Genomic DNA, 27,999 nt, shown 5'->3' with positions numbered 1-27,999 from the left:
TCAAAAACAGAATCCCCATTAACAAGTAATAATTTACTGTATACTTTTTTGTTTTGGATGGTCATTTGTTATAATCTTTCACAAGGCCACTGAAATCCAACTACTTATTAAAAAGCTAATAATAGTTTTGGCATGATTAATAATCTTAACTATCAAATCCTATGTATACGTGTAGGAATTTAAAATTAAGATCTTGTTCTAATAAAAGGTAGACTTAGAGGATCCTCTGTAGCGATGTTTCCTCATGTTATACTGTGGAGTGAGTTTGAGTTTTCTTGAGTTATTACACAGTGGTTCATCTTAGCTTATTTTCCGTTGACATACTTAGTCCAGAACATTGCATTAATATGAAAAACACTCCATTGGAAAAGACACGAATGTTTTGTGCTCACTTTACATACTTTCTTGTGACACACAAGGCAAAATTCTCACCCACAGTTAGTTTGATTAGACAAGGATTATTTCTGTAATTAAGGATTGCAGAAATGAGTCTTAGCAATTTTTATTTATATTATTTTTTGAACTTATTGCTATAGGCTGCTTTGGAGGAATTCCGTGTATTTCTGTATGTTGATGTACATATGAAAGAAAATCTAAAATATTGTTTGCATTGTATTCACTGCTACTGAACATGAGGTTGCTTAACTCATAACAGATTAAGAACTGTGATTGCTTTAGTTGCAATCTAATTGCCATATGTGATAAGAAAAAGGTATAACTTTGATTCTTTACATATTCCAAGTATATGATACTATTTTTACCTCAAATCTTGTTTTGCTTAAGAAAAATATAACTCAGTCAATGTTAATGTTAACACTCAAAAGTCAGAATAATACTTCACTAATGACGGTCCATTTTGTCCAGCCCAAAAATATCATATGGCATCCCTCCTTGGATTTGTTGCACGAAGGTCTTTTTATAATGACAATTTTATATAATCTGGGTGGAATTTAAGCCTGAGCTAAAGAAAAACACAGATGTTCAAGTGTATAAAATTGCAAGGGAGGTGTTGCGGAGATGTGGAGACAAATAACTCCAGGACTTTTTTCATGCTAAGTGTTAGTTCTGGTTACCTAACTTTGTACCTATTTACGGATTTACGTGACACATATCACTGTGGTGCTTGAGAGCTATAAACCAAGCTATACTTGAGGAAAAAAGCCTTCAAAAGTTAGAAACAAAGTTGAGTAACTCAGCATGGTTCAAGCATCTGGTCTTGGCGGGGTCCTTGATTTGGTGTTTTACTTCAAGTGGCCCAAAGGTCAGAGATGCCTACAGTCCATCAAGCTTGGAACAAAGCTTGCTATTTTCAGTGTTTCAGCCTCTGCCAACTTTTCTTTCTTCCTGTGCCACAGAACCACCTTTGTTGTAAGCATAGTTGAACAGAAAGTGTGATCTGACTGCCTAAGGATGTAGGACTGTAATTCATTTTATTTTATTTTATTTTATTTTATTTTATTTTATTTTATTTTATTTTAATTGGTGGTGAAGGTAGGTCAGAAGTAGACAATTTTTGCTCAGCAGATCCTCAAGCTTTTGTTCATGTTAGAGGAAACAGCCGTTTGGGGCTAGGATGGAGACTGAGTTGGATTCAAGTTTCTGCTGGTTAGTTAAACTTGATAAACTGTATGAAAAGAACTGTTTTTCATATCCCCCTGTTCTTTTTGTGAGTTACTGGCTTATGTAGCTCGAGCAGTGGGCTGAGGATTTGCTCCAAATATACCAAATGTGCAAGACAAAACACTGAGAACTTTTGCTTAATTCACACACAAAAATGTTCATTCACATGCTCACCAGGTAAGATACGCATTTGGAGAGCAAAACTGAGATCAAAGGAATTGTTCTGCATTTTTTCTTTTGTTGCTTTGTTGATTTTCTTTTAGAAAAACAGCAAGCTATTTAGTTTGTTGGCTTTTTTTTTTTTCATCTTTAGAAATAAGTAACATTATGAGAAACCCAGTCATTTTCCTTCTAAGTAGTATAGATAGTTTTCAAGTTTGCTGCTAGAACTTCTTGTGAGAACTGAGTATGTATGTTCCAAAGACCACACCCAAAGCTGTGGCATAGGAAGTTCCACACCAGTATGCAAAGGACCTTCTTCATGATAACGGTGACACAGCACTGGAACAGGGGGGATTGTAGATTCTCTTTCTCCGGAGATACTAAAGACCTGCATGGACACCTACCTGTGCACCTTGCTGTAGGGGGCCTGCTTTGCAAGGGGGTTGGACTCAATGATCTCTAGAGTTCCATTCCAACACATACAGTTCTATGATTTTGTGATTCTGTGATAATACATTAATAATATTTAGCTACCTGTAATTTAAGAGTTTACTATACTGAAGGTGGTAGATACAGTCACAGATAGACACGCGTAAGGAGTACAGAAAAATCTGGTGGCTTTAAATATAGGCAGCATATTTCAGGGCAGCTGCTTTATTCCCTTTCTGAAGTTTTAAGTAAAGAAGGATAAAAAACTGATAGATTAGAAACCCCAAATAAAAGCTCTTACTTCCAAAACTTTTAGCCAAAAGAGAGGAGTAGGGCTAACATGCCACTAGCTGGGGGAGTTTGGCAAGTTGACATGGGGGGACCCTGAGCGCCTGCTGGGTTTCTGCACGTGCTGCTGTCTGAGCACTGAGATGTACTGCATGGTCTCTCAGGATATCTCATTGCCCCAGACACATCTATCTTCGACGTGCTCTTGAAATTCCTCTATGAGCATCCATCTCCTAAGGTCCATTTCCAGAAGTAAGACACAACTGCACAGATGTGCTTGACCAACTGCAGTCATTCTTTTTGAGATCCAGATCTTGAGAAAAAGTTGTCTTTGCAGACTAGATCTATCAAGCAGGAAAGACTAGGACATGGGAGGATTTCCACACTGACTTAATCTAGAGCCACGCTGTTGCTATGTATCAGCCACTGGGACTGATTAAATAGCTGAAGAGACGAGATTTCAAGTTGCCAGGATCTGGAAAATGGGGTTGTACAACCTGCTCCTAGTGTTTGCTTGAGGTAGTGCAGTGCTGCAGTGTTCAATATAATGATATGTACCTGTGGTATGGTTAACAGTCAAAATGTTTCTTAAATCTCACTGTATGAGCAGTCGGGTACCTTCATGAGCTCACCTATGCAATGTGAATCTCCAGCTTTCTCCTCCAGTTCTCTGTTACCTTTACTGAACCAGGAATTGAGACACATGGCCATTGCAGAGCCATGTTATTTGTAAAATTATTATATAGAGATTATAATGAGTGATGCTTTACAAAACATTAAGCTGAAATGACAACGGATGACTCCCAGTTGTAGATCCCCACTGCAGTGCTCCCTACTGGCCAGGCATTGAAGGCTGGACCCTTCGGTGTGGTTGTGTCATTAGAAAGCACTTTCATTTCCTAGAAGCTGCAGCGTGAGCTTTATGAAAATACAGAATTGAAATTCAGAGTCACATGGAAGCACAAATTTAAAAATCAATGGCAAAATAAATGGCTTACACAAACCCTCCAAAAACTCTTTTTAGTATAGTGGTTTCAATATTTGTTATCTGTTAGTAAGTATTGCTTATTTGTCTTGTACAAGATTGATGCCGGACCATGCAACATAGGCACTTTATAACAGAAGCCCTGACACTGTCTGGCTGATCTCACTGACTGAATTTTATTAGATTAAAATTACTTTTAAGATTGAGAGCCGTCAAATAACCATGAGGATTTAATACTTTTAGATGAGAGGGGTTGTGCACATTTGTAGAGTTATGCACTTGAGCTACTCTAACATAAACAAGAGGCAAGTGCAGTAAGACCTGACATCGTGAGTTAGCCCAAAGGAGTCCAGTATTCTTCCTGACAGTTTCAGATGTGCAACAAAAGAAAATGAGATCACAACAAGGACAAAACGACAAATGTTACATCTTTGTGCTCAACAATCTGTGAGATCCTTTGCTTCCAGGAATTTGTCTAATTGCTTCACTAATCAGTCACTGGTCTTGGTGTTTGCAACAACTTCTGAAAGATGGAAAGTTTTGAAACAGAGAATTGCTCACAGAAATGCCTAATTCTACTCATGTCAGTGGGAATTTTGTATGAACATGACCGCATATTCAATATTCAGCCAAAAAGATCTAAAAAAATCAAAGTGGAAATATCAGTGGAACAGGCACACCTAAAAGCAAATCTCCCCATCAGAGTACTTTTCTCCAAAAGCATCGCTGGACACCGTCCACTGTAGTCTATCTTTATATGGAAAACAAGATAAATTGTGAAGACTGAGTTATTTGAATGTTCTTATTTCCATGGGATTATGAGAACAGCCATACTAAGAGATAAATAAGGGAATGCTTTATAAGTGCTTTCCTTAGACTGAAGGACTTCATCTTTTTGTTTTCTTATCTACTACATTTTCACAAAAGTCTCAAGAATTCTAGAAAACAGTGGATAAACATGTTCTTGCTTAATAATCATGGTGGCTATATTCCTATGGAATGGCCTATACTGTTCAGGCTAGACTAATTTTTTTTTTTTTTTTCAAGAAAACACCTATTTTTCTTCATTTTCCACCTTATAATATTTTCAATAGCTCAGACACTGAGATCTGTGAGCAGCAAGTGTTGGCTTTCTTTTAACTTCACAGATTCCTTTTCAGTTACCAGTAAATGCTAAGAAAATGATTGAAACACATTATTGTTTGGGAGTGATCTTAATTTATTTAATATATTTTTAATGGATTAGACTAAAGGGATGAAGATTTCTGCAATGCTGTTGAATTTCTGTTTATGTGACCCCTAATTTGTCTTAACAAGACATCACCAAAATCTGTATGATGATTTATTCTGAAATACAAATCAGATACACTATGGGACTATAAAGAGTTAAGCAATCTATGGTGAACAAAGTAAATGCAGTCGAATTAAATGACATGCCACTTAAACCAGGTATATGATCACAGTACCCTAACGGGTCCAAGGGACCTCAGGCGGTTCTTTTGCTAAGCAGCTATTTATTGTTTTGCAAATCAAAGAGAAGGGACCTCTTGTGGCCTTTGGATCTATGCTGCAGCCTGCAGCAGGCTCAGATATACCTGTGCCATTCCTCAATGAAGATGGTCTGACTTATCGTGACAGCTCCACTCTCTCTGCACTGGTTAAGAAAATACATAGGAAAATGAACTATGCAGAGTACTGCTGCACAGAGCTTGCACAGCTCTCCTGGTAGTGCTTACAGCAGTGTACAGACACAAAACAGGCTCATTAGTCAATTAAAACTATCAAAGATAAAAAAATTCTCCAAGCATTTCCTTGCTTAGAGTGAGCTTCGTTCATTTTCACTAGTGAATGTCATTATTCATACATTTCTCAAATCTGGTTTTTACCGTGTAAGGAAGCTGGTCTGTACATCCAATCAAAATATGGATAAAAATATGGATAATTAAGTAAGCTGGATAATTAACTGAGTTGGATAATAAACTAAACTAAAATGAAGCAGTAAATTCCCGTAAAGGTTCTTTCACCATGGATGTACGTCCTGCAAGGACAGCATGTTTTGGATGAAATTTTCCCTCACTAGAAGTGTTCATAAAGTGTCTAGTAGTTCATGTTAGAGCTTTCCCTTTGATTAATTCATTTATGCTTGGAAGTAGGAGAGTTATTTGCAGGATTTATTTTATTCACCTGGTTATCTGCTCTCACGTAGGATCTTCATTATATTTGAGATTCGTATCATTTTGTTGGATCTGTCTAATGTCCATCATTGAGTTATATATTTCAAAAGACAATGGAAGACACATGTAAAAGACACACAGGTCATCACATATTCTTCTGTTCTTTAGAAAACAGAACTAAAGCCAATCTCCTTACATGCCAGCTGTTTGAATTTTTGTTTTGTTTTGTTTTATTCTTTCTGTGATCAAGCATGTTCAATACAATATTATTCCACTGAGCGCTTGCATTGCTGGTGTATTATTCTAGTATTAATACCACAGTTAATTTCTCATAGTCATTATGCAAATTCAAAATCATTTCAAATAAAAGAGATGAGATCCCCCAACCTGAGCTCAATTGTGTTTAATCATCTGTATGTGCAAAAGGTAAAGAAAGAGTTGTGCACGTTTTTGTCTGTTCTGCAACCAAGGGACAAATGCCTTCACAGACAGTGAGAAAGAAAGACTGATAGTGTCTGGCAGTGCTAGAAATGGAAATGAAGCCAAGCCCATCCTTTCAACCTTTCAACCAAATGCTGCTGTTGAGAGTACAGCATCATAGAAGATTGTTATCTTCCTTTAAAGGTCATTGTGGCTCATGGGGCAGCATCCATCAAATTTCCCCCATCAGAATATGCTGTGTTAATAGATTGGTGTGCATCTGAATGTTAACTGCTGGGTTTCTTTCCAAACTTGTCTGTTTGCCATAGTTGTCCTGAGTGTTTCAAAGGACTTTTGGGTTACAGTGCCTTCATTTGTCTTTCTACATGCTTCTGTACAGATTGTTAGTTAATGGGATTGTTTTCTGTATGGGAAACAACAATTATGTTCACATCATTTTGATACAAAGGGGCTTAATAGAAAACTTGAATTTGCATTATATGGTGCACAGAATATGCTGCTGACATTCCAGCTGCAGTGACATAGTGGGAGCACAAAATCCCCATAGCAGTGCAGAGATTGAATGCATCAGTTCATACGCACTAAGATGAAATTGCCCTTATGCCTTCTTCACATCCCCTTGCATAACTACAAAAGGAACATAGTGAGAAAGACACTTTGAGAACTTTCACATTCTGCTCTGTAAGAATAATACTTAATATAATTATTTTCAAACTAGAGGCAAAGTGTTGGGAAGGATTGTTAACATGGCTTGAATGCACTGGTTGGGAAGGCAATCTGTTGCTCAGTGACTGAGTAATTAACCTGGTATGCCAGATCTGGATGTTTTGCAACTGTTATTATTTTGTATAGCACTTGTGAAAGGTACTGATTTAGGAGAAACTGAACTTAGTTGTTTTGATTACGTGTTTCTCAAGAGCAGCAAGTGATTGGGACATATATTCAATTACTAACTCCTCAGGATTCTTTAACTGCATATTTACTGTTACCGTAATATATCATCAATTTAATGTGATTATCAAGATAAAAATAATTAATAAAAGCATGGCAAAAACAAAATATGGTCAAATCAAGTCATCACAAAAATATTTGGATCATAAAAACAGATGCATTTGAAAAATTATTTTAAATGGCCCTTCCAACTATCTTATATAATCTTCAGGAAAAATAATACGTAGATGAATCACGATGACTGGGAAGGCAGAAAGGAGGTGCAGTAAGTACCTCCTCCTGTGTGTGTCACTCACTGCTTCCCCTCAGGCATCACACAGTCCCTAAGAATGAGCCCATTTGGGGAACTACCTGGCCTTGCCCCCCCACACACACCCCCGATCCCCCCTCCCCCCTTGACTCCTTGCACCACACATGGGCACAAGAACCAGCTGGAGGAGACATCAGTCAGATTCTCCTTTTCAGGCACAGCATTGCTGGGTTTCTGGCTTCCCCCCTCTGCCAGTCCCATTGCTCTGGGCTTTTTGCCCTCTTGCAGCTGCTCTCCCTTGCAGGCAGTATCCTTTAGTTTCTTCTTTGATAACTGCTTCTGCTGCTGCAGCCAAGTGCTGCTCTTACTGTGTTGAGATGTTATTTAATAGTCCTCCCTGGTTAGAACTAAGGAAGAAACAGTTGCAAAGGAAACTTGTGTTGTATTGCTGCATGCTTACTTCCCTGGCAGTAAGCATCAGCTCCTGATTCTCTTTAAGCCCATACAATCATATTTTTCAGCTTTTACCCCTGATTTCAGCTGTTCTGTTTTGATCAAAGACATATCTCTTTTTCTCCAGATCTAGAACTTTGTGGATGAAGAATTAAAGTTTAGGGAAGAAAGATGCAGCTTTACCAAAGGCTGGCAGGGTTTGCTGAGCTTAGCTATGGCTTCTCAGTGCTGCAAGGTGCAAAACCAGGCAGGGCGGTGATTAGAATTTCTTCAAAATAGGTGTGTTTAAGGGGCCTGCTTTGGCCTGTGCCATGAAGCAGGTGAGGCTCCTGCTTTCACTTGTTTTTTTTATGGCTCCCATCTATCTCATGCATTCTCCAATCCTGCAGTGCACTGCTTTGTTTGCTCCCAGCACTTGGGGCTGCAACTCAGGTGGGCGTCTGACTGTCTGTGGCATCTGACACTGCATTGATTGCCACTGTGTCCTGACCTCATGTGCTTCAGTTACTGCCCCAATTGTCTTCCCTCTGCTCTACGGATGTCAAAAAGAAATTGTAAAGCTTCCACCGTACACACAGCTTGACTACTGAAAACAGTCTCCACTATTATACAGGTTTTTTTTTTTTTTCCTTTTCTGTTTTCTAGGTAATTCCACACCTTTTCTGTTACAATGAATTAGGATTTTTCAATGTTTTTGTTACTATGCTGATCCATTTTTTCTGCTCGGTGATTTCACACAGCTCACTTGGAGTTCCTCTTTTCGATTTCAGAAGTTTTTCTTTCACATTAATTTTTATTATAGTTGCAAATTCTAGCCCTTGCAGGCTTTGCTGTTTTCTAGTGCTTGGTTGTAATAAGCCTTAGTGTTCTGCAGAGGAATTTTTCTGACTTAATTTTGGTGTCTCTAAATGTGCTGTGTCTTCAGTTTCTCCTGTCATATCATTTAATTGTATGACAGTAATTGCTTGTGAATTGTCATGTTTTCAAGAGCTTTCCTAGTTTGCATTATTAAATGAAAAAATTAGATTTTGTCGAATTCTTCCCCTTGTGCAATGAGCAGAATGGTGTGTTCTTCCTTAGAGATTCTACCTCCAAGCCACAGTGCCGCTGAAGCTCCCACTGTTTATTGGCATCTGTGAGCAAATATATTTGTGTTTGCATCATTTGCCACACAGCAGAGCCAAGGGATGCAAGGCACCCAATCTACAAACTAGGAACCATTTGCACAGTTCCAGGGCAGCCTCCTTTTTTCTCCTGAAGAACACAGAAGGGCAGCTGTGTCCCCAGGGTGTTATTTGAGGTTGGATATAAGGACTCATTATAAGATAAAATTCTGTTTCTGAGTTCTCACTAATACCATACCCATCAAATTCCTTGAGTATGTGGTATTTATTCACTATTTTTTTTAAGGATTGAATGGTTTAGTATGAACCCCATGGGAGTCAGCAAGACATTAGCAGATGCTGGATTTCAGTTCATGCCACAAGTGTAGAACTTCCTTTAAGATCCTCCAGGAATAACAGACCTTTCTATTAACCTCACTGGCCAATGGATCAGACTCCAAATTTGTTTCAGTGAAGGCATAATATACCTAAAACAAAAATCAGAACTCTCATTTTTTTTAAATTGGGAAAAATATCCTGTGTGAATAATAAGTATTTTTGTTGAATACTCCTAGTATTAGGACACAGCTTTTCCTTTCTGTAACTCCAGTTCCATTCTGATATTTCCCACATTATAACATGAGTCCCAACTGCTTTGCTTTTACTAATTGCCTTGTTTTTTAACATATATAAATTGACAGGAGGGTGTTATTGTTAAGTCAATAGGTGGCAGTGGTTGTCCACATCAACAGTCAAGAAGCTGGGTGTTTTGTAAGATGTCACCATGAAATGTGGCCAACTATTAAAAACTATTTTAAAAAATTAATACGAAATCTGTGTCTTATATATGTTGTCTTTAATCTGTCATCTTACAGAACTGAAAATAGGAAACACTTCAAATAAGTATATTTAAAATTACATCTCAGTTAAATGAGACGTTTCATTTGGGGCTAAAACAGAGGATCTAATTGCTGCAACTAGGAGTTCCAGGCTTCCAGTTATGCCCTACACTTTGAATTCTGTCTCAGGTAGTTCTATTTTTTGTTAGGAAAAAGTGCTTGTTCAAATGTTCTGATGTGGATCACAATTTTGTAATCTTATCCAGTCATTTCTTTGCAATTGAGAGACACACTTCAGTATTACTTGATATTTTAATGTTATTTTTCAATACTTTAAGCCAGGTAGCCTTTCCTTTGGTATCAAATTCTCAACCAGCTGTCGTATTTCTGTTTATTTTTTAAGAATCAAGACAGCTGAGGAAGGGGGTGCCACCAGCATTGTTACACAGTATGCCTGGTGGCCAGAGCACTAAGAAGGAGCTGAGGGCCCCTCCGTGGTCACTCACACACATTCTGCACATACTGGGAACCTGGTGTTGAGACAAATAGCTGTGTGCCACATTGCAGTAGTGTTGTAGTGTTTTTCTAGTCAGAACCCAGAGTTCGAGTCCATTGTGATTATTAGGTTAAGTAAAGAACTTCAGTGTGCTGAGTTGCTCTTTTCCCTTTTTTGAAGACCTGAAGGTAGAGAACTGAGGGTTGGCAGTGCTGTTTGAGAAAGGGTCGTTGAAAGAGAGAACCTAGACCAGTCTGTTTCCCTTCGTAGTCTATCTCAAAAGAGCCCTGGGTAGCTTGGAATGCATATTGTAATACTATCCATGTGTAGAAACCCCAAGGGAAGGAAATGCCAACAGCTTTTAGAGTTAATTTTGTAGGAAGTCAGGATGCTGAGAAGCTCAAGTCATTTTTACCTCTGTAGCAGCTACATGATTCAAACTCATTGTTTGCAAAGTGCTCTGATATTTTCAGATGAAAGGCACTATAGAAATGCAAATGACACTATTATGGTATTATTTTCAGAGACAAGGTTTCCACAATATTTAGAGACATTTGTTAACCATTGATATTCAGAGCTTTTAGTTACAGGGGTAATACACAGTGCTATTGTGTAGTATTAGTTAAAAAAAAAAAAAAAAAAAAAAAAAAAAAAAGGCAGTGTAAAAGGAATAATTCAGTTGAATAGTTGTATATGACGAGAGCATACTAACATTAAGAAGTTTGGCACTTCCTTATATTTGCTGGTAGATAATTTTTAACCTTATTTGCATAGTATCTTTAGATAATTCATGGATATTCACTGCAGTCAGTAGACAAAGGTTATACAATAGTGGCATTTTAGTACTGTAATGCATTTAAAAGTTCCCACGGCAAAAATCCATCCTATCAACATGGCAAATATAAGCATTTAGGATACTTAAGGGAAGCAAATAGGTAGATCTCTTAATGGATATGCACTCAAAACTAGTTTAATCTGTCCACTGCTCATTCAGGGTCTTAGATTTCCACCAATGCACACAAATTGTATTAAAGTAAACCTATTTGTGGGCATTATGCTACAAACAAAGCTGGCAAAGAAGCAGGCCATGAAAGAGGTGAGGCCAGGACCCCTGATGATCTTCTCAGTGACACACTGAGACATGGAGCACACAGAAGTGACAAGAGAGCTGCTGCTTCTGTGTACACAGGGAGAGAGCAGTTCTTCCCTGGGTGACCAGAGGTGAAACAATGCCATGCATACACACAAAAACGAGATGGTGCTCAGCAGCCTTCTCATGTAGCTGTCAAGTCTTGATCGAATAAAAGTCATGGTGTGAATGCAGCTTTGAAGCAGCATTTCCATTGCTGGGGAATGACTCCACCATTGCAGCCGCTGGTGAGGGCAGAGGTTGGGTAGCATGCGGGCTGAGAGCAGAGTAACTGGAAAAGCACAATTTCCACAGGGTTTCAACATTCACTCTTTCTGTTTGTTTCCATGTAAATTTTGAAATTTTCAACTCGGCTGTTTCCCATGACATGTTTTATCCCAGATATTAATGTTTGGTGACTGTTTGTACATACTCATCATCTATTTACTAACATGAGAATATAATATGTACTTTCTTTGCTGAAAATAGGGGAAGCGAGTTTAATAGGAAAACAGCTTGTGCTTGAAGGTCAAACTTTGGCATGGAAATAGTTCACAGTGAGAAGAAGCACCCTGGAGTACTCTAATGAAAACTGGCAGCGATCTGACTGAGCTACAAGCCTTCAGAAATCACACCTCACACACACAGTCATGCTTAAACAGTGATTGCCTACTATTTGGCAGAGAGGCTGTAAAAGCATGCGTGCTAATTCAGTTCTGTCCTCAGATTTGAGCTGGGAATGCAGCGAGAGCTGGGGGGTGGGGGGACTCTGGCAGCATGCCTTGTCCAAGTGACTGGTTTCTGAGGGTTTCCAGTAGGCCTGAAGCTGGAGCCAGCCAGGGTATTTCACTCACTGCCTGTGTGGCAAGTCAGGAAGAGCCTGTCTTCTGCCTAAAAGTTGTCAAGAAAAATAAAAGATGGATTTCTAACTACAAAGGCAAACAAAAGGTTAAGGCTGCACTGGGGCAAGGTGTAGGGCTGGGCAGGATGGTGTGGCTCGGGGATTGGTTCATGAGGCAGCAGTCAGCAAGAGCTTGTAGGAAAGGTTTGGGTTCTCCAAGTTACCATCTCACTGCAAGACAATGTGATTTTTTTATTTGATTTAAACATTGGAGATGGGCTTCGGGGTCTTTGTTTTTTAATCTTGTCTTACATTTTTGCACATGCAGAATTCCTATGGTTTATTGTGGACTATCATTTGGATTTCAGAGTATCAGAATTAGAAGGTGCATAAAGCTTGTCTCACAGCTTATGTTGTCTGCTAGCAGAATGTCATGCAGCTAATCTGTTCATCTGCTGCAGCATCCTGGAAGGCGGAATTTGACTCCATGACATCCTTGTTGGGAACTGCCAGCTTCACAGATTTGCTGTCAGTGTAAATCAGATTAGATTTTATTTAATTAAAGCAGCTTATCTGCCATCCATACTAATTACTGTAGTTCATCTCAACTAGATGCAATTCTGTTTCATTAAATTTTCACAAATTATTATGAATACAGGAATTCTTCGATTTCATTAATGTAGTCAACAGATTCAAACTTCAATAAGATAATCACATTCCATTAAATTTGGAGGTAGGAATAAAAATGCAGGATGGGTATTCTGAGTCCCTTGCCCAGAATACAATTCTAGTTGAAGGAATGTTTTGTCTCTTTCTGACTGATTTATAAGGTATTAGAAATGTCACACAGCTCTTGCAATGTGTTGTTTCATTTCTGAGCAAGCCTCTACAAATAATGCCACAGGGAGCAATGCCACATCCTGAAAGTGGAGTCAGTGGGGTTCTGCAGGGTGTCCTGTGGGCACAGCTGGAAAGCAGCAGAATGTGATCTTGTTTGCTGTACAACTCAGGCAATGCATTTCCCATCTATCGTCCAATAATGTTCACTTTTAATTTTTGCCTTTTCTCAGTAATCTTTTTTTCTTTTCCTGCATCTTAGCCTGTTTTAGTTCCCTAGTAAGACTGATCTATCTGCTGTCACGCTGATCATTTAAGTAAGGGCATATCACACCTGTGAGTTGGTGCTTCCTTAATAATGAAAGTACAGTTGTGACTAATTTCAGTTTACACAGAGGCAAGAATCATTTTGTTTTAGCTTGGTAGCAGAGTAGTAAGTTGGTTTTTAAGAAAATGTTTTGATATGACACAGTTTTGTCAGATCTGTTTGGGGAAATTAGAATCTATTGTCTTGTATCAATGGTTGATCAGTGGGCCTCAGTGTATGCTGGAGGAAGAAAAAAATATGTGACATATGACAAATGAAGCCAACTCTAGAACCTGATGCACCAAATAATTGTGAGGATTCAACTCAGTGAGGAGTAAAATGCCCCTAAACATGTACTGCATGATCCTTAGCACCAGCTATTTTACTCTATAGTTTTGCTTGTTCTGCTACAGCCAGTAGCAGAAATCTTCCCAAGCATTGTACTGTATGATGAAGCCATACCTATGGGTTCTTCTGAGAGACTAGATTGCTGGTTGCAAGAGGGACTCAGGAGGTCATCAGGACTCTGGAATTGCTGCCAACATTAATTTGGGCAACAGTAGGCTTGTCCAGTTGAGACTTTAAAACTCCTGGGACAGAGATTCCCAGTGTCCCTGGGCAGCTGATGGCAATGATGCATCACCTGCCTGCATAAAAAAGCTTCTCCTTATGCCACATGAGCTTCCCAAGCTGTAATACTTGGTTCCACCATCTTTGAACTACACTGAAGTAGTTGTAGGCCAGCCAGGGTTATTTCCACTTTGCATGACTAATCAAGGTCAAATCCCTCAGTAGGTACTTGTAGGCTTTGAGTTCATGACCGTCTCAATAGCCTCTCCAATTTCTTTCTCATTCTCCTGATTTGGGTGTCCAGAATGCACAGCACTCCTTGTGTGGCCTCTCCAGTGCCAAGGAGAAAAAAAACTTGCCAAGAGGGAAATGTAAAGAGGAAGAGTGGAGCTACACTACTCTTCAAGTAGCTCAGAAGACCTGCCCTAGTTGTAGCATTCAGTTTGGATGCACAGAAGCTTTGCGCTGCAGATTTAAACTATTATTTTGTATCAGTGCAGTTATACAAATGTTACCTTAACTGCAGTAGATATTCGCCATCATTCATAAATTAACATTGTTTTGTTTTTGATTTCCATTATATGGCCCTTGGACCTAGTGATTTTAACAACAGTTGTGCTTTACTTTTGCAAATAACTCAGCAACAGTGTCATCCATTTGTGTCTTAACTTACTCAACACTGGCCACAATCTAGACCTATGTAATCCATCACATCTTAACCTTACTTGGAGAGACAATAAAGTTTATTATCTATACAAGGTCTCTGTGCTAAACAAATTTATTTCAAATTTGACAGTATGTTTCTTATGTGCCTCATATGAACGTGTTCAAATTAACTTAATTCTTGCATCCAGTTACTTTATTGGAATGTGTTATCAAAAATCATTGTTTTGCATGGTGAGAATAAGATGAAGATGTCAGAGCTGTGCATTTAGTGTAGTAGCAGGAATCACCTGGACCCAGAGATACCGTAAATAAGATGTTGTCATTTCCTTCTTCCTTTTATAGTACTATCAAATTGAAGTTGTTGAAGAAAGTAATAGCATTTGACACAATGTCATTAATTAATGTGGTTAATTTATTTCTAAGTACATTTTTTGCGTATTTCTTTGTTCTGTGGTGTTTCTAATTAATAAAATTCATCTTTGTAAGAATTAAATAGAAGTCAAACTGGTAAAGAAATTCTGACTGTTGAATGGCAAAATTAATTCAGCTGCATTTTACTGAAATATATGCTGCAATATGACGATAACTATTGCAGTTACCATTGTACACATAAAGTCATTTGTGTGAAAAAGAACCAAGTACAACACAGAGATGGGAAATTAAATCCCAGCACTAGTTTTCCACTACAACTATAGGTCTATGAGGGCTCTTTTTATGTAATAAGTCTGGATCTCTGACTAAAAATAAGAAAGTTCATTTAAATATTTAATATATATACATATTAATTATATAATATATATAATATATTTAAATATTAAATATATTCATAACATCTTTTTCCAACACAGATACCATAGCAGAAAGGAGCACTCTAAGAGAGCATGTGTATCCTAAGCTGAGAGAATTCTGCAGGGAAAACTATGGGCTGGAATTTCAGGTAGGTTTATTGAATCTTGCCTTAAGATAAACACAGTTTCTTGCAATTAGCTGTATTTAGAATGGATAATATTTTTAATTGCTGTAATTGTTGCCTTACCACTGGTCAAATATAAAATTACAGGAAGATCTGAGGTAAATCCAGAACAGATGAAAAAAACTCACTGGTGGAAAAAGCAGTATAGGAACAAAGTGCCAACTTTCACATTGGGAATTTAATCAAACCACCTTTGTTTTAAATACTCAAGAATAAATAATATCAGAGCTGAGTTACTGTGCTCTGCTTCTAGAAATCATACTGAAGTTAATGTCACCCCTGCAAAATATTTTTTATTTCATCATTTATTTCATTTTATGTCATCAGCATTGCATTGCACCATCTGTGTCATTTCATAATTGTCATATCTACCTACAGATTTGTCTTCCACTGTAATGTGGAAAATAACCAGGTGAACGCTGAAACACTGATTAAAAACAGAATTGAATGTGGAACATCTAAACAAAATTCCTGTTGTGATTGTATCCCACAGAATTTGCTTCCTTTACTGTCAACCATAAAATTCCCATTGCTTCAGTCCATTCAGGTTTTACTTTGTATAATGGAAAACCCATAGACATCTTTAGAAAGTGCCAATTAGTAAAAAATAGAGTTGCATTTGATTTAAAGTGCCTGAATTTGACTTCACAGTTAAATCACTGGTACATTTAAGTCAGGTGTAGACAAATTCACAGTCCAATAAAGTCAATTAGATCCATTTATGTCAGCTGGTGTGGAACTAGCTCTCTCTTAAGAGTAACAAATGCAACTTGCAATGTTGTAAAAATATGCAGTTTTTTTAAAAATCTGGTTATAAATCTTCAAGCCTTTCTCCGATACTAATATTTTTTTTTTACCATCCCATTTTAATGACTCCCAAAACTCAGCTCTTCAGAGTTCAGCTCACTTGACAGCAAACTAATGCTTTTTAAACAGCATCTTGTCTCTCACAATGTTATTTGTGATGTACATTCAACTGGCTTTTAATCAAAATAAAAAGTTCCTGAATTAGGATATTTGGTCTTAATTCCCTGGGTTGCAATGAAATTGTTGAGTCTGCATAGTGGTAAATAACAGAGATTTCTGATTAAGGCTATAAAAGAACTTCCTTTGAAGATTCTAGCTCATCAGCTGACTGGGAAGCCCCAGCTGCAGTGGTACACACAAGGAATATCAAAAGATACTGAAATAAGAAAATACATTTTCCTGCTGCTACCATATGATGATAATGGAAAATGCCAATAAAAACTCTCTCAGCATCTTAATTTTGCAGTCATTTCTGAGGAGACTTGTCTGGGACAGGAGGGAAATGTCTCCTCCAAATAAATAATGATCCATTGAATTCTTTGTGGGAAAAAAAAAACATGCCTGTCTTCAGATGGATTGTAATGTACCCTGTAGGGGAGGAATAATTGAGTTTACTCTGGTTGATATTCATCAAAGCAAATTGTTTTATCTTACAGTTTCAACACCAGAAGAATCCATATGTAATATGAGGTCTGAGAGACAGCTCCACTGACACAGTTCTGGAAACAACTAGAAAGTTACCACAAAAGTGCAAAGTAGGAAAAATCACACACAAAATTACCAAGGGAAAGGGCTTTTACTGCCTTTTCCACTCCTGATACACTATATTTCTTAACTCAGTATGCAAAGTCCAGACTGCAGATTTTACTGCAGTGGTGGCCATAAAGTAATATGTACTTTTCAGATAGAGTGATAAACTTGTATCTCCCTCCACAGAGCATAACACGTAACTTTCCATCCTGTTACATAATTCTGTACTGAACAGACATGTGCAACCTCACGTTAGACTGCCACAAAGATGTTAAAATACAGATTGTCCTGAGATACCCTGTGCATGACAAATCATGACCTAAGTGAAATACGTTCCTGGGCATTCATTGTTCCATCTTCCACTGAGTCATCTGGTTCCAATGATAAGTGTTTCAGGCATTGCAAAACATGAGATTTGTCAAGCATCCTAGCACTGTTGGGAACTGTTGGGGAACATGGCTACCACGTGCGTGGAAGCAGAACTCAATGAATTAGATCACTCTATGGATTTTATAGTTCAGTGTGCTTCCTTTTCCATTGAGTCAGCAAATATTGCTGAAAAACAGGTATTGGCTAAGACAGAAATGAAGTTGTGAAGCCTACTTCCAGGAGGCATGGTGTTTTATACCTGGAATATAAAATCTGGGGAAGTGGAGGGACACAGAATGGTCAAAGAAAGTAATTGTAATAGAAAAATTTTGGAGGATAACTAACAATAGTTAACGGACAGAATATTCTTTTCTTCTTGGGAAAAAGGACTGTTTCAAATAATTTTCACTGTGTGATACTTGTTAGGTTGAAAGTAGAATCTCTGCATGAATGAATTTTTTTTGGTCTTTTTAAGCAATAGGAAGCGATAGAGTTAAAATTACCCCATGTAATTAGACAAATCTATGAAACTATGAATTCAGTAGATCAAAAGCTAAAATAAGCAAAAGGAAACAATGAGTCATCAATGAAAAGTCACCATTAATTGACTAGTGTGGAGGTAATCCAGAGTAGCATCAGCCCACCTTGTTTAACCAGCTGTCATCTCATTGTGACAGCCCTACTGAATATCAGGATGAGGTCAAGCAGTTTCTCCAAGTTTGAGTAAAAAAACAGTTCAACATCAGACACAGCTGTTGTCCTGTTTCATTTCCTTAATTTTGTAAATCCTGTTTATTTCAGGTAGCATAAGTGATAACAAATGAGCTCATCCTTTTGAAACTGCTGGTGCCTTCAGCGGTTTGATGGCTAAAATACATCTTCTTGTAGGACAAAATTATAACACACGTTGAGATACTATGCACCAAAATTAAGTTACTGAATAAAAATAATCTATAACTGACAACATATGGAAGGTGGGTGCCAAACTGCTACAATATCCAGATAATTTCCTCTTCACGTTTACAGTATTATCTGATATCAAAACAGTTAATTAAAATAGAAATTTCCTTTATGTTTCAGTACAATAAATTCATTCAATCACTAATTCAAATGCTTCTGACAGTATGCTAAAATGCTCTAATTTTATGGCTAGAATACTTTAGCTCTATCGTATATCATTCAAGCAATAAGACAGCTGAATACAATATGAAGTTCAGTAATGAAGTCATATAGATAAATAACAGATGGGTGAGAGAAACTGGGAACACTCTTTCCTAATGAGATTAGAAAAGGACAGAAAAGAAACCAGTGAAAATGAGGGAGATAGGAAAGCTGTTTCAGAAGCAGCTTTATAAAGCAGAAGACTTTTGTTTCAGCAAAGTCTTGGAACAAAACTTTTATAAAAAATAAGGATGCTAGAAGTATTTTTTTGCCAGTGCAAGTTGCAATGCATTCATATTTAGGGCTGTTTCATTCATCATCAGTCAGACAGTGCCTTATCCGGTGTGTTTGACATCAAGGTTCCTACTGTAGCAAACACCACCATAGGTCCCAAAATTTTCTGCCTGAAAAAGCCAACAGGAAAATAAGTAATAAGGTTAAATATTGGCATAAGTAGTTCCAGGATGACAGCTTCTTAAGCCTTGTCACTTACTATTAGGAGAAATTTCCCAAGATGATTAACCAGCTGTACACCTCTGACGTCTACTTTTACAGCAATTCACTATTAATTCTTATATTAGACCTTCAGATTGATTTTAGGATCTTTTTAGACAACAATCAGTTTTGTGTTCCTCACAGTAAGAGCAGAGTGCTCCCATGATACAAGTAATATAATAACTGACACTGGGATCATTCATGTCTTAATACAATTTTGATTTTGTTTTTTAAAACTGTCCGTTTGGACTTTTTTGTTCAAGTTACATGCTAACTGTAACAGTAGCTTAAATTAGAATGTAGTAGCATGTGTCATAAATGTTATTCCAATAGTAAGAAATGTATGCATACAATCCCTATTCTTTTAAATTCAATTGCCCACATTAAAGATTCAGCCTTTTAGGTAAAATATACAGTGAAATCACACTTTGCCCCTAAATTTCTTGAAATACATTTAGCATCTATATTCCAGTTTCTTCCAAGAGTTTGTTTGCAATCCATTACCATCACAAAACCCAGTCTGCAGCTATAAATGAAAGGCTGAACAGCAAGCTGTCTGCTATTGCATATCTGTACAATTTTTTCTCCCAGAGTAACAAAGGGCAACTAACAAAGGAAGTATGATATTACAGAATTGCACATATTCTTTCTTTAGAGCCATGTGCACTGGATGATTTTATATCCTATGGCTACAAGCGACACAGGGTGTCAAGTCATAGTATTGAATAAGATCTATAGCAAAACTCCCATTAATTTCCAGGGAGCCAGCATTCTATCAGTGCTTTTGTCATTATTCTTACCTGTTCATTATATGCAATCTACTAGAAAATAAAGACTACATCAAATCAAGATCTTGTCATGCTAATCTCTGCACAAAAATATGAATACAAAATGAGAGACTGTCCCAGTCCTAAAGTGTACTTACAATCTAAAGAGAAAAAAGTCTCTGAGGGGAAATAGAGGCTCAGATTGTCGTTACTTAAGGAAAAACTGCAAGTCTGTTTAAGGACTGGTGGTAGATCTCATTGCTTTTCACAGCATTGCAGAACAATGCTTAGCAGCACACAACATGCCATCAAAGTTAATTTTTAATTTGATAGAGAGAAAGAGCAAATAATAGATTAACAACATTATACACTATTTTCCAGGTCATAGATTTATACTGGGGAGTCAAGGCAGATGAATGGGACAGTCCTGAGCTGCAGAAGACTCGCATGAAGCTGTTAGAAGATTGCTTGAAAAGTTCTGCAGGTCCATGTTTTGTTGTGGGTATAAAAATAATTTTTTCTTTACCACAATAATATACTATTAATGAACCTAACATGCATGTTTCAGTAACAAATATATTATTTTCCTCTTTCTGAAGTACTTCATATTCCTAGCTGTACATTTTATATGCTGCAGCGAAAAGTTTCCCCACACAGAGCTGTCAAATAACTGAGATTATTCATTAAGAGAAGAGAGGAAGGAAGGATCTTTCATGAGCAGTCCCTATGGCAAGATGTATTTAGAAACCACAAGATGTGATTGTTCTACCACTACAACAGGAGATGGACTGCTTGTGTTAGAAGGCCACCACTAATTAATTCTTGGCACTTTTCAGACATGGATTATTGGCTGGCATAGAAGGGCTTAGCTATAAAAGCACAGCAGCAGGCAAGAGCTATCTGCTCTGATACGCATTTTGCTGCTTTGTGTGGTAAACTCAAGTGAGCATGCCATATATTAGTGCATGAAAAGCCTGGAGGTCAGAGACAACCTGAGGAGGCTTTGACACTGCCTTCTCTTTATTGTTGCCAGAACATTGCCTTTAGGATTCTTAAAGAGTCAGTAAAGCTGACAAAACAGATACATCTTCACTGGCTTTTTCTGTTGTAGTTAAAAGTGACCATTACACTTGTACAGAAGTGCTTTATAAAGCTTTACCCATCTTTTTTAATGTCAGAGGTATCTTTCAATAAATGAACCTGTTGATCTATATCAAGCTCAACAGTGTTCTTCAGATGAAGCAATTTGAATTTATGAAATCATGCATTGGGATGAATAACTGAAAGGCATTGAGAGTAGACTACATACAGTCTTGCTAGGTATACTTCTCCCCTTCCCGATGAATCATCTACAATAGATTTTGTAGTCACTGGTTTTATATTAACTATATAATTCAATATAGCATGAATTTTTCTCTCTCCTGTGCTTAGAAAGATTTGTGCTATGTTTTAAGTTGAACATGTATCACTTGAAAAATACTTTAAGAGCAGTTAAATGCATTGTATGCTGTCTGCGTTAGTTTTCAATGCAAAGAAAAAGTATACTGGCTTTTGATAAAGGTATTTTCTCAGCTGTTTAGAGAGCAGCATATCCTCATTATCTATGAAAAGCAAGGCTGTTTTTCTTTAACTTTCTGAATAAGACCTAGGGAAAGAATTTCCCTAATGAGTTTGGCAACTGAGTGGTATGAACCGCACATTTAAAATATTCTATTAAAGTATAAAGCAAAATACAAAATGATTTAGGAAGAATGTGGCTTTATTTTTTATGAGAGAGGTACTTTGTGAAAAGAAGACTTCAGAGAATATACAAATATGATGACAATATGTAGAATTTGTTCTGATCAAGATTATTTCTCTAGAAGATAAATACTTCCATTATTATTATTATCAGCTTTCTCGAGTCTCCATCTTTGGAAGAAATTAAATGAGGGATGTAAAAAATCATTTTTCTATGCATATCTGTGGAGACGTTAGGACAAGTCTTCAGTTAAATCACCCTCTCTAAACGCTATTCATTTGTGTTTAAATCAACCAACAAAGGTCATCTTCAGCTCTTGACTGGAACAAGCCTAACCCAGAGGACTGAGTCTCGGCTGGGGTGTACAGCTCTCCTTACACTGTTTTCATAAGCCCTGATTTGAGCAGCACCTTTTGTGGCTAAATTTAGTTTTCCGGATTTCTTTTCTAATTTCTGTGTTTGCTTTGATGGAAAAACAGACTTGGAGCAGAAAAGCATAGCATATTTTGTTGGGCAACACTAGTTAACTATGTATACTCTTAGGCATGTATGTTCTGAAATATCAGTGGAAGAAACCTCTCAATACACCATTGCTCAATAGTTTTGCAGCTCAGAATTTTGGAAGTATTAAGAACTGCTTGGATTGCACTGTTCCTAAGGAAGGAGAAATCAAGCCAAAACAGAAATTTTAAATAGAGTGAAACAGCAGTGATGCTGGATAGAGTCAGATAACTCAATTTCTACTCTAGTTTTTCTAGTTATAAGCTGGAGTAATAGCACTTCCAATGTCTAGGTTGGAGAATTATAGAAATTATAGAAATCTCTGTATGCATATTTGTTTGTTTGTTTGTTTGTTTTTCCTTTGTTATACCTTAGTGGAGTGTGTTTTATTTCATTTACAATCAAATCGAATTTGATCCTACTCCAGCAAGTGTATTTAGTTTTAATTTATAGTAATATAATTAAAAACTCACTGGCACTGCAGACTTTGGGCAACTTCCCATTTCTTGACAATGTTCTATAAATTGTGCCGCTTCCATTTAGCTGGGTATTTTCTTACATTTCAGTTATGGCTTTTTAAATTGAAACTCAGATCTGGGATTAAATCTGCATATTCAGAATTAAATTGCAGATATGATTTGATTTTAGAAAGTGTTCCCTTATGGTGCTTTGTGCCTGTATTGTGATGTCAGGTGAAGAGAAAATGAAATCCAGCTCTTAAATTAAGGTGCAGAAGTTAGAAGTCTTAAGCTTTTGAACACATATTCATAAGCACAAAAGAGGAAGCAACTCTGAAACAGTGAGAGATTAATTTCCTGTGATGTTTTCTTTGGGAACATACAGTCCCCATTTTCCCTGGTGTCCAAGCTCATCAATACTAGATCCAGTCAAGGCAGGGGAGAGTGGTTTGAGTTTGGGATTTTGTTTGTTCATTTGTTTTCTATTTAAAGTCAGTACCTATTGCATGTGATCATTTACTAACTTGCAGCATGTACCATGCTATTTTTATCTACAAATTTATCAAGATTTATTTGTGAGGGGAATATGCAATCTCTCTGTAGGAAAAATGTTTTCCATGCAAATTTTGCACAAAAATTCAGGCTGGTTGTCTCAGTACCTTACATGAGGAGATCGTATTGCAGTGTATTTGTTAAATTGTGAACTGCAAGACTGCATTGCATAATGGTACCAAAGACCGAATATATTTTCAGTGCTTCTCCAGAACCTTTACATTTTCTTTGGTCACATTTCCCAGTAAATTCATAAGAGATAGCAATACAGGCATGAGACTAGTCTGACAATAAGGGTTATATTATCATCCCGTTATTAGTACCGATCGTGAAGAGGATTCATCCATTTTGGATCTAGTCTCAGTCTACAGTAAATACCCTTAACAGCCAATAGGAATACCTAGTTACCTCCAGTAATTTCTGAGTCATTCTCTGGAGCTGCACCTATTTCTCCATTGAAAGCAAAGAAATACTAGGTAATTAGGTGCTATTTTAGGAACCAAAGTGCAGTGCTTGTTATTAATTAAAGCCTTTAGCTATTTAGACTATTGTTAATCTACAGTGATTTTTTTTTCAGAATGAGTTTACTGCTTTTTTACTGAGATCCCCTAACTAGTAGCCCAGTACTAACCTGCTGTTGGTTGTGCCTTGATACAGATAAAAGATCTGGCATGCTGCTCTGCACTGCTCTTCAAACACACGCTGCAAGTTGCAACTCGCACGTGCTCTCATCCAGCTATGCAGCACTGTGCAGTTTCTGCCTGAACTACTCTTGTTTCACGACCACAGCCTGAGAAACTGCAAAATTAAAGTCTGAGTTTGTTATTGTAGCAATTTGTTCAGTTCAATACATTTGGGTTTGTGCTTAGATGGTGGTTGCACCAACATTTTCAAATCGAACTGCAGTATATCAGGCACAAAAAAACAATTTCAAAATTCATTTGGAAATGCAGCACTGAATCATAACACTGAAAGAACACTGTTGATACATACTAATAAAGGTGCTTATTGGTTTCTAAGCTTTTATGACACTGGGGAGATTACACCTTTTCTTATTCCTCTTCACTAGATGCATTCACTGAAGTCTTAGACCAGAATGTAGGCATTTTGGCTATAGGGTGGGTTTTACTCTATTTTAGGGAGTAACCAGATTAAAAGTTTCAGCAAGTGTTCCTGATCATTGTCTAAAGGGAATATCTGATGAGCCTATCGTCTTTGCGTACTGCTTTGGATTAAGAATGATTGTTTCATAGAAAAAAAGACATAGAAAAAAAGTCAAAGCTTCTTCCTTATTTACAACAAGTTATAGAGCAAAGTAATTGGGTACACTGGGGGAGTTATATCAATACCAAATTTTAGTCAGCCTAAACATGAACTTTGAAGTTCCTCAAGCATGTTTTGAATGTGTAATTATGAAAATGCAAGCTCCGGCAGGTAGTTGTGCAAAAAAAAGCACTGATTGTCTAGAGAAAAAAACATTCCTTTGCCTGGTCAGATGAAGGCCAGCTCTCTGCAAGTATCAAAATTACATAGATAAAACATAATTCTTTATGATTAAAAATTTCATATTTGGTTTATTTATCCCCAAGATATCTTTTTCCATCTTAGTTTATATTAATGATATATGTTTTATTTTATTTCTTTTAGTGAAGTCTTCTCTGTCTCTTAGTGACAGAATACTTCTAATAGTACAAGGAGGGACACAACCTAGACACATAATAAGCATTAAGATGGTTCCAGAGATTCTCATTACTTTGTGTTTCATTTGAACACATTTATACAAATAAATAAATAAATAAATAAAATGACAACTTCTGTGTAATTTGGAGTTGACTAACAGTAAGGATGAGGAGCAGATTTATGAAGAAGATTTATGACTACTATTGCTTAAGCATAACAACTAAATCAAATAATAGAAAACACTGAGTAGATTTGGCAAATGGCTAGAAATTAAGAACATAAATACTTATCTGGATCCAGACTGAGCTTGAAGCTACAGCAGGTACAAATCTAAGAGAGTCTTCCCTGCTTTCATACAAATCATGTGGTCCAAAGAAGCGAAGGTCTCATTCTACTTCTTCATTTTCTACCTCTGTACTGACACTGTAGTTTACATTAACCATCTGACATTATTGACAGCTTGTGTTTAATACAGCATTCATAAGCCATTAAAAAACTCCTAATGTTATAAAATTGAAATTCCACTAGAATTTCAGCTCAATATTAAAAATATACAATGTCTGTCATGTCCTTAAATAACCCTGGAACTAAGATGAAATCAAGGAGTGAAATGATGTCTATACCTCCAGATCTTTTTGTTCCCTGAGTATAACGTGTACTTTAATCATTTTATGAAGTGCACTGCTACATGTTTTTCTTCGCTTGATAATTAATTCTAAGTGCATTCTGGCTCAGAGAAAAATCCAAATTGTATTACTTCAGTTCTTCTGAATCTCCTCAACTCCCAATTCAGTTGTGCTGTCTACCTTAGGATTTGTTCCTAATTGGAAAACTGAATACATACAGGCTCCGGAATACCTTAATTACATTTTGTTTTTTCTATCCTGAGAAAACACCCTCACATTTAAAGTTACAGAGGGTAAAGTCAGCAAAATGTGTCCGTTAAAACAGTCAGTTTGGGAGGAATGCTAAGCACCCAGGAATTCAACAGAAGTTAGGAAGTCTCATGCATTTCAGAATTTAATTTTCCTGAGGAAAGCAAATCTAGATACAGGGAATGAGGAGAAATAGCTGAAACCAGCCATGGGCACAACAGCCCAGTTGTCCTAATAAAATATATTCAAAGGGAGAAATATCAAACCTTCTTCTCACTCAGCATCTGATTTGAAACCCATCCAGATAATAATTCCCACTAACATAAGTGGAATCACACATGATACAGCAGTGTCTCCATAGGACTTCCTGGCATTAACCCTGTCATTAAGCATAGGGCTGAAAACACTAATTCTGTTTTGGGACAGTCAACAGGAAAAAAAATTCTGCCAATATCAAAGGAGAGCTCTGTGTATTTTTTTAACACTTTTCACAATGGAAACAGTGATTAAATTTGTATGTGACTCTCCTCTTTTGGGGAGCCTTGGTCTTCAGTCAGGCAGTTCAGGCAGGCAAAGGATATATAGCCCTTTACATGATGTTTATCTCTGGACAGCACAAACAGCACACATACCCATAGACTGATATCAAGCACAGGATAATATGATATTATTAAGCTATTGTAAATGAGTTCCTTGATCTGCCTTAGAGCTGGGAATGTATTCTCCCGTGAATCATTTCTAATTCTCTAAATCTAAAATGTAGGATCTAAAAATGCTTACCCGTTTTTTCAAACATAACCCACTGAAAATATCTACAAGATTCATCATGCAGCTTTTGCATGCACCATCAAAACTGCATAGTTTTCACTTGTTTCTTGATGTAGTCTTTAAATAGCTTGCATTTTAAGCCTCCAGAAGACTGTATGTGATTTGTGCTAAATCTCTGTGTTTCTTATTCTGGATATAAATTGACTTTTTGGTGCTGTCTTCCAGAAAGTTAGGTATTAAACCTAATATGAATGACCATATTAGTGAGAACAAGATTTGTGTAAACTCAGATTTGCTTCATTCTGCACATAATGTGTGGAGGAGAAAATAGGCAGCCTGAGATTTATAAGATTTAGTTTCTCTTGAGCCTCAAGAGTTTTACCATGTCATATTCTGTGCTACTATTTTAATCAAGTAGATGTAAATGTCTGCTCTACAAATGAAACTGTGTGAGAAAGCCAACATCAGCTATTTCTTGCAAGTGAGAGAGGAAAAAAAAATAATCCTAAACTTTATAATCTCACTTCTGTGTAAAGAAACAGCATACTTTACAGCATGTAGCAGGCAGCTGATAAGTTCACTTAAGCACTTAATGCTCTTGCTTGCATCTAGCATGTACTCTTTTCTCAAATAGAGTCTCTTCAGGAGTGACATATCCAGAAACAAATACCTACCCACCTAGTAACAAGTTCACTTCTCAGTCTGAATATTCTTAAATTCAAGAATCTGTGGCTAGTTATTTTCTTAAAGATAATTAGAGTTCATATTATTTTTCTTCAAGGAAGTAACTAATTTATAAAAGCAAAATAATGGAAAGTATCAGTGATATTCATGGTGCTGCAGGTATGCTCATACACTGTTTTCACTCATCTCTTAAAATACTTGCTCTCAGTGAAGTTTTGTTGGTATGCTATGTAGCAGTTAAATATTATATGCTTCCTTCTTTCATAACTGCAAAACATCACACTATTTTTTTTATCCTATTCAGCCTGGAAAAAATAAATTAGAAAACACCTGCTTAGAATGCTACAGAGACCACAGTTATTATGAGTAAGCTATATGTTCTTTCCTTTGTCAACTATTTTGTGACAAATGCCTTCGGTGCTAATTCATCTCTTTTTCTCTTGCTCAAAATTACTCCTATCTGAGCTCTTTGGCTCATCACTCACCCTAAATACCACACCAAAATAGTAGAGAAACTATTTTAGTGCTTAAAACTTCTTTGAAAGTTTTTACAAAATGCTTGTGCTACTCATGGCTGGAACAACAGGGCATTGCCTGCCACAGCCTTTAGCAGGGCATATACTCTGCCTCTCTGTCATATCATTGCATGGCATGGGCAAAATGGAATCCTTACTGAAGGAAGTGTCATGTCCTTTGCTGTCTTTCATTCATTTTCATGCTACTGAATTTTTAACAATTTGGCTAATTATTTGACCTGTTACCTGCAGGCTGTATTTAGCATTTAGTGTTTTGTACACTTACCATTTATTTCAGGTCTGATTAAAATTACTACTAGAGAAGACATGAAGTTAACACATGAAGTTAACACACTAGAGAA

The 27,999-nt window shown here is 37.0% G+C and overlaps 1 protein-coding gene across 1 annotated transcript in view; it reads left to right on the top strand.

Moving 5' to 3' along the window:
- NWD2 (NACHT and WD repeat domain containing 2) overlaps positions 1–27,999 on the top strand; it is a gene marked incomplete at both ends in the record, with an annotated part of 48,606 nt that overhangs the window by 3,345 nt on the left and 17,262 nt on the right. The window contains 2 exons of the mRNA XM_079534979.1: positions 15,390–15,478; positions 20,245–20,361. Of these exons, the coding sequence (XP_079391105.1) occupies positions 15,390–15,478; positions 20,245–20,361 (206 nt within the window). The remainder of the gene's footprint in view (positions 1–15,389; positions 15,479–20,244; positions 20,362–27,999) is intronic.

This window comes from Tetrao urogallus (assembly GCF_951394365.1).
Source record: "Tetrao urogallus genome assembly, chromosome: 4".
NCBI lineage: Eukaryota > Metazoa > Chordata > Aves > Galliformes > Phasianidae > Tetrao > Tetrao urogallus.
Note: the sequence above shows the minus strand (reverse complement) of the source record. Positions and strands in the feature narration are given on the sequence as shown.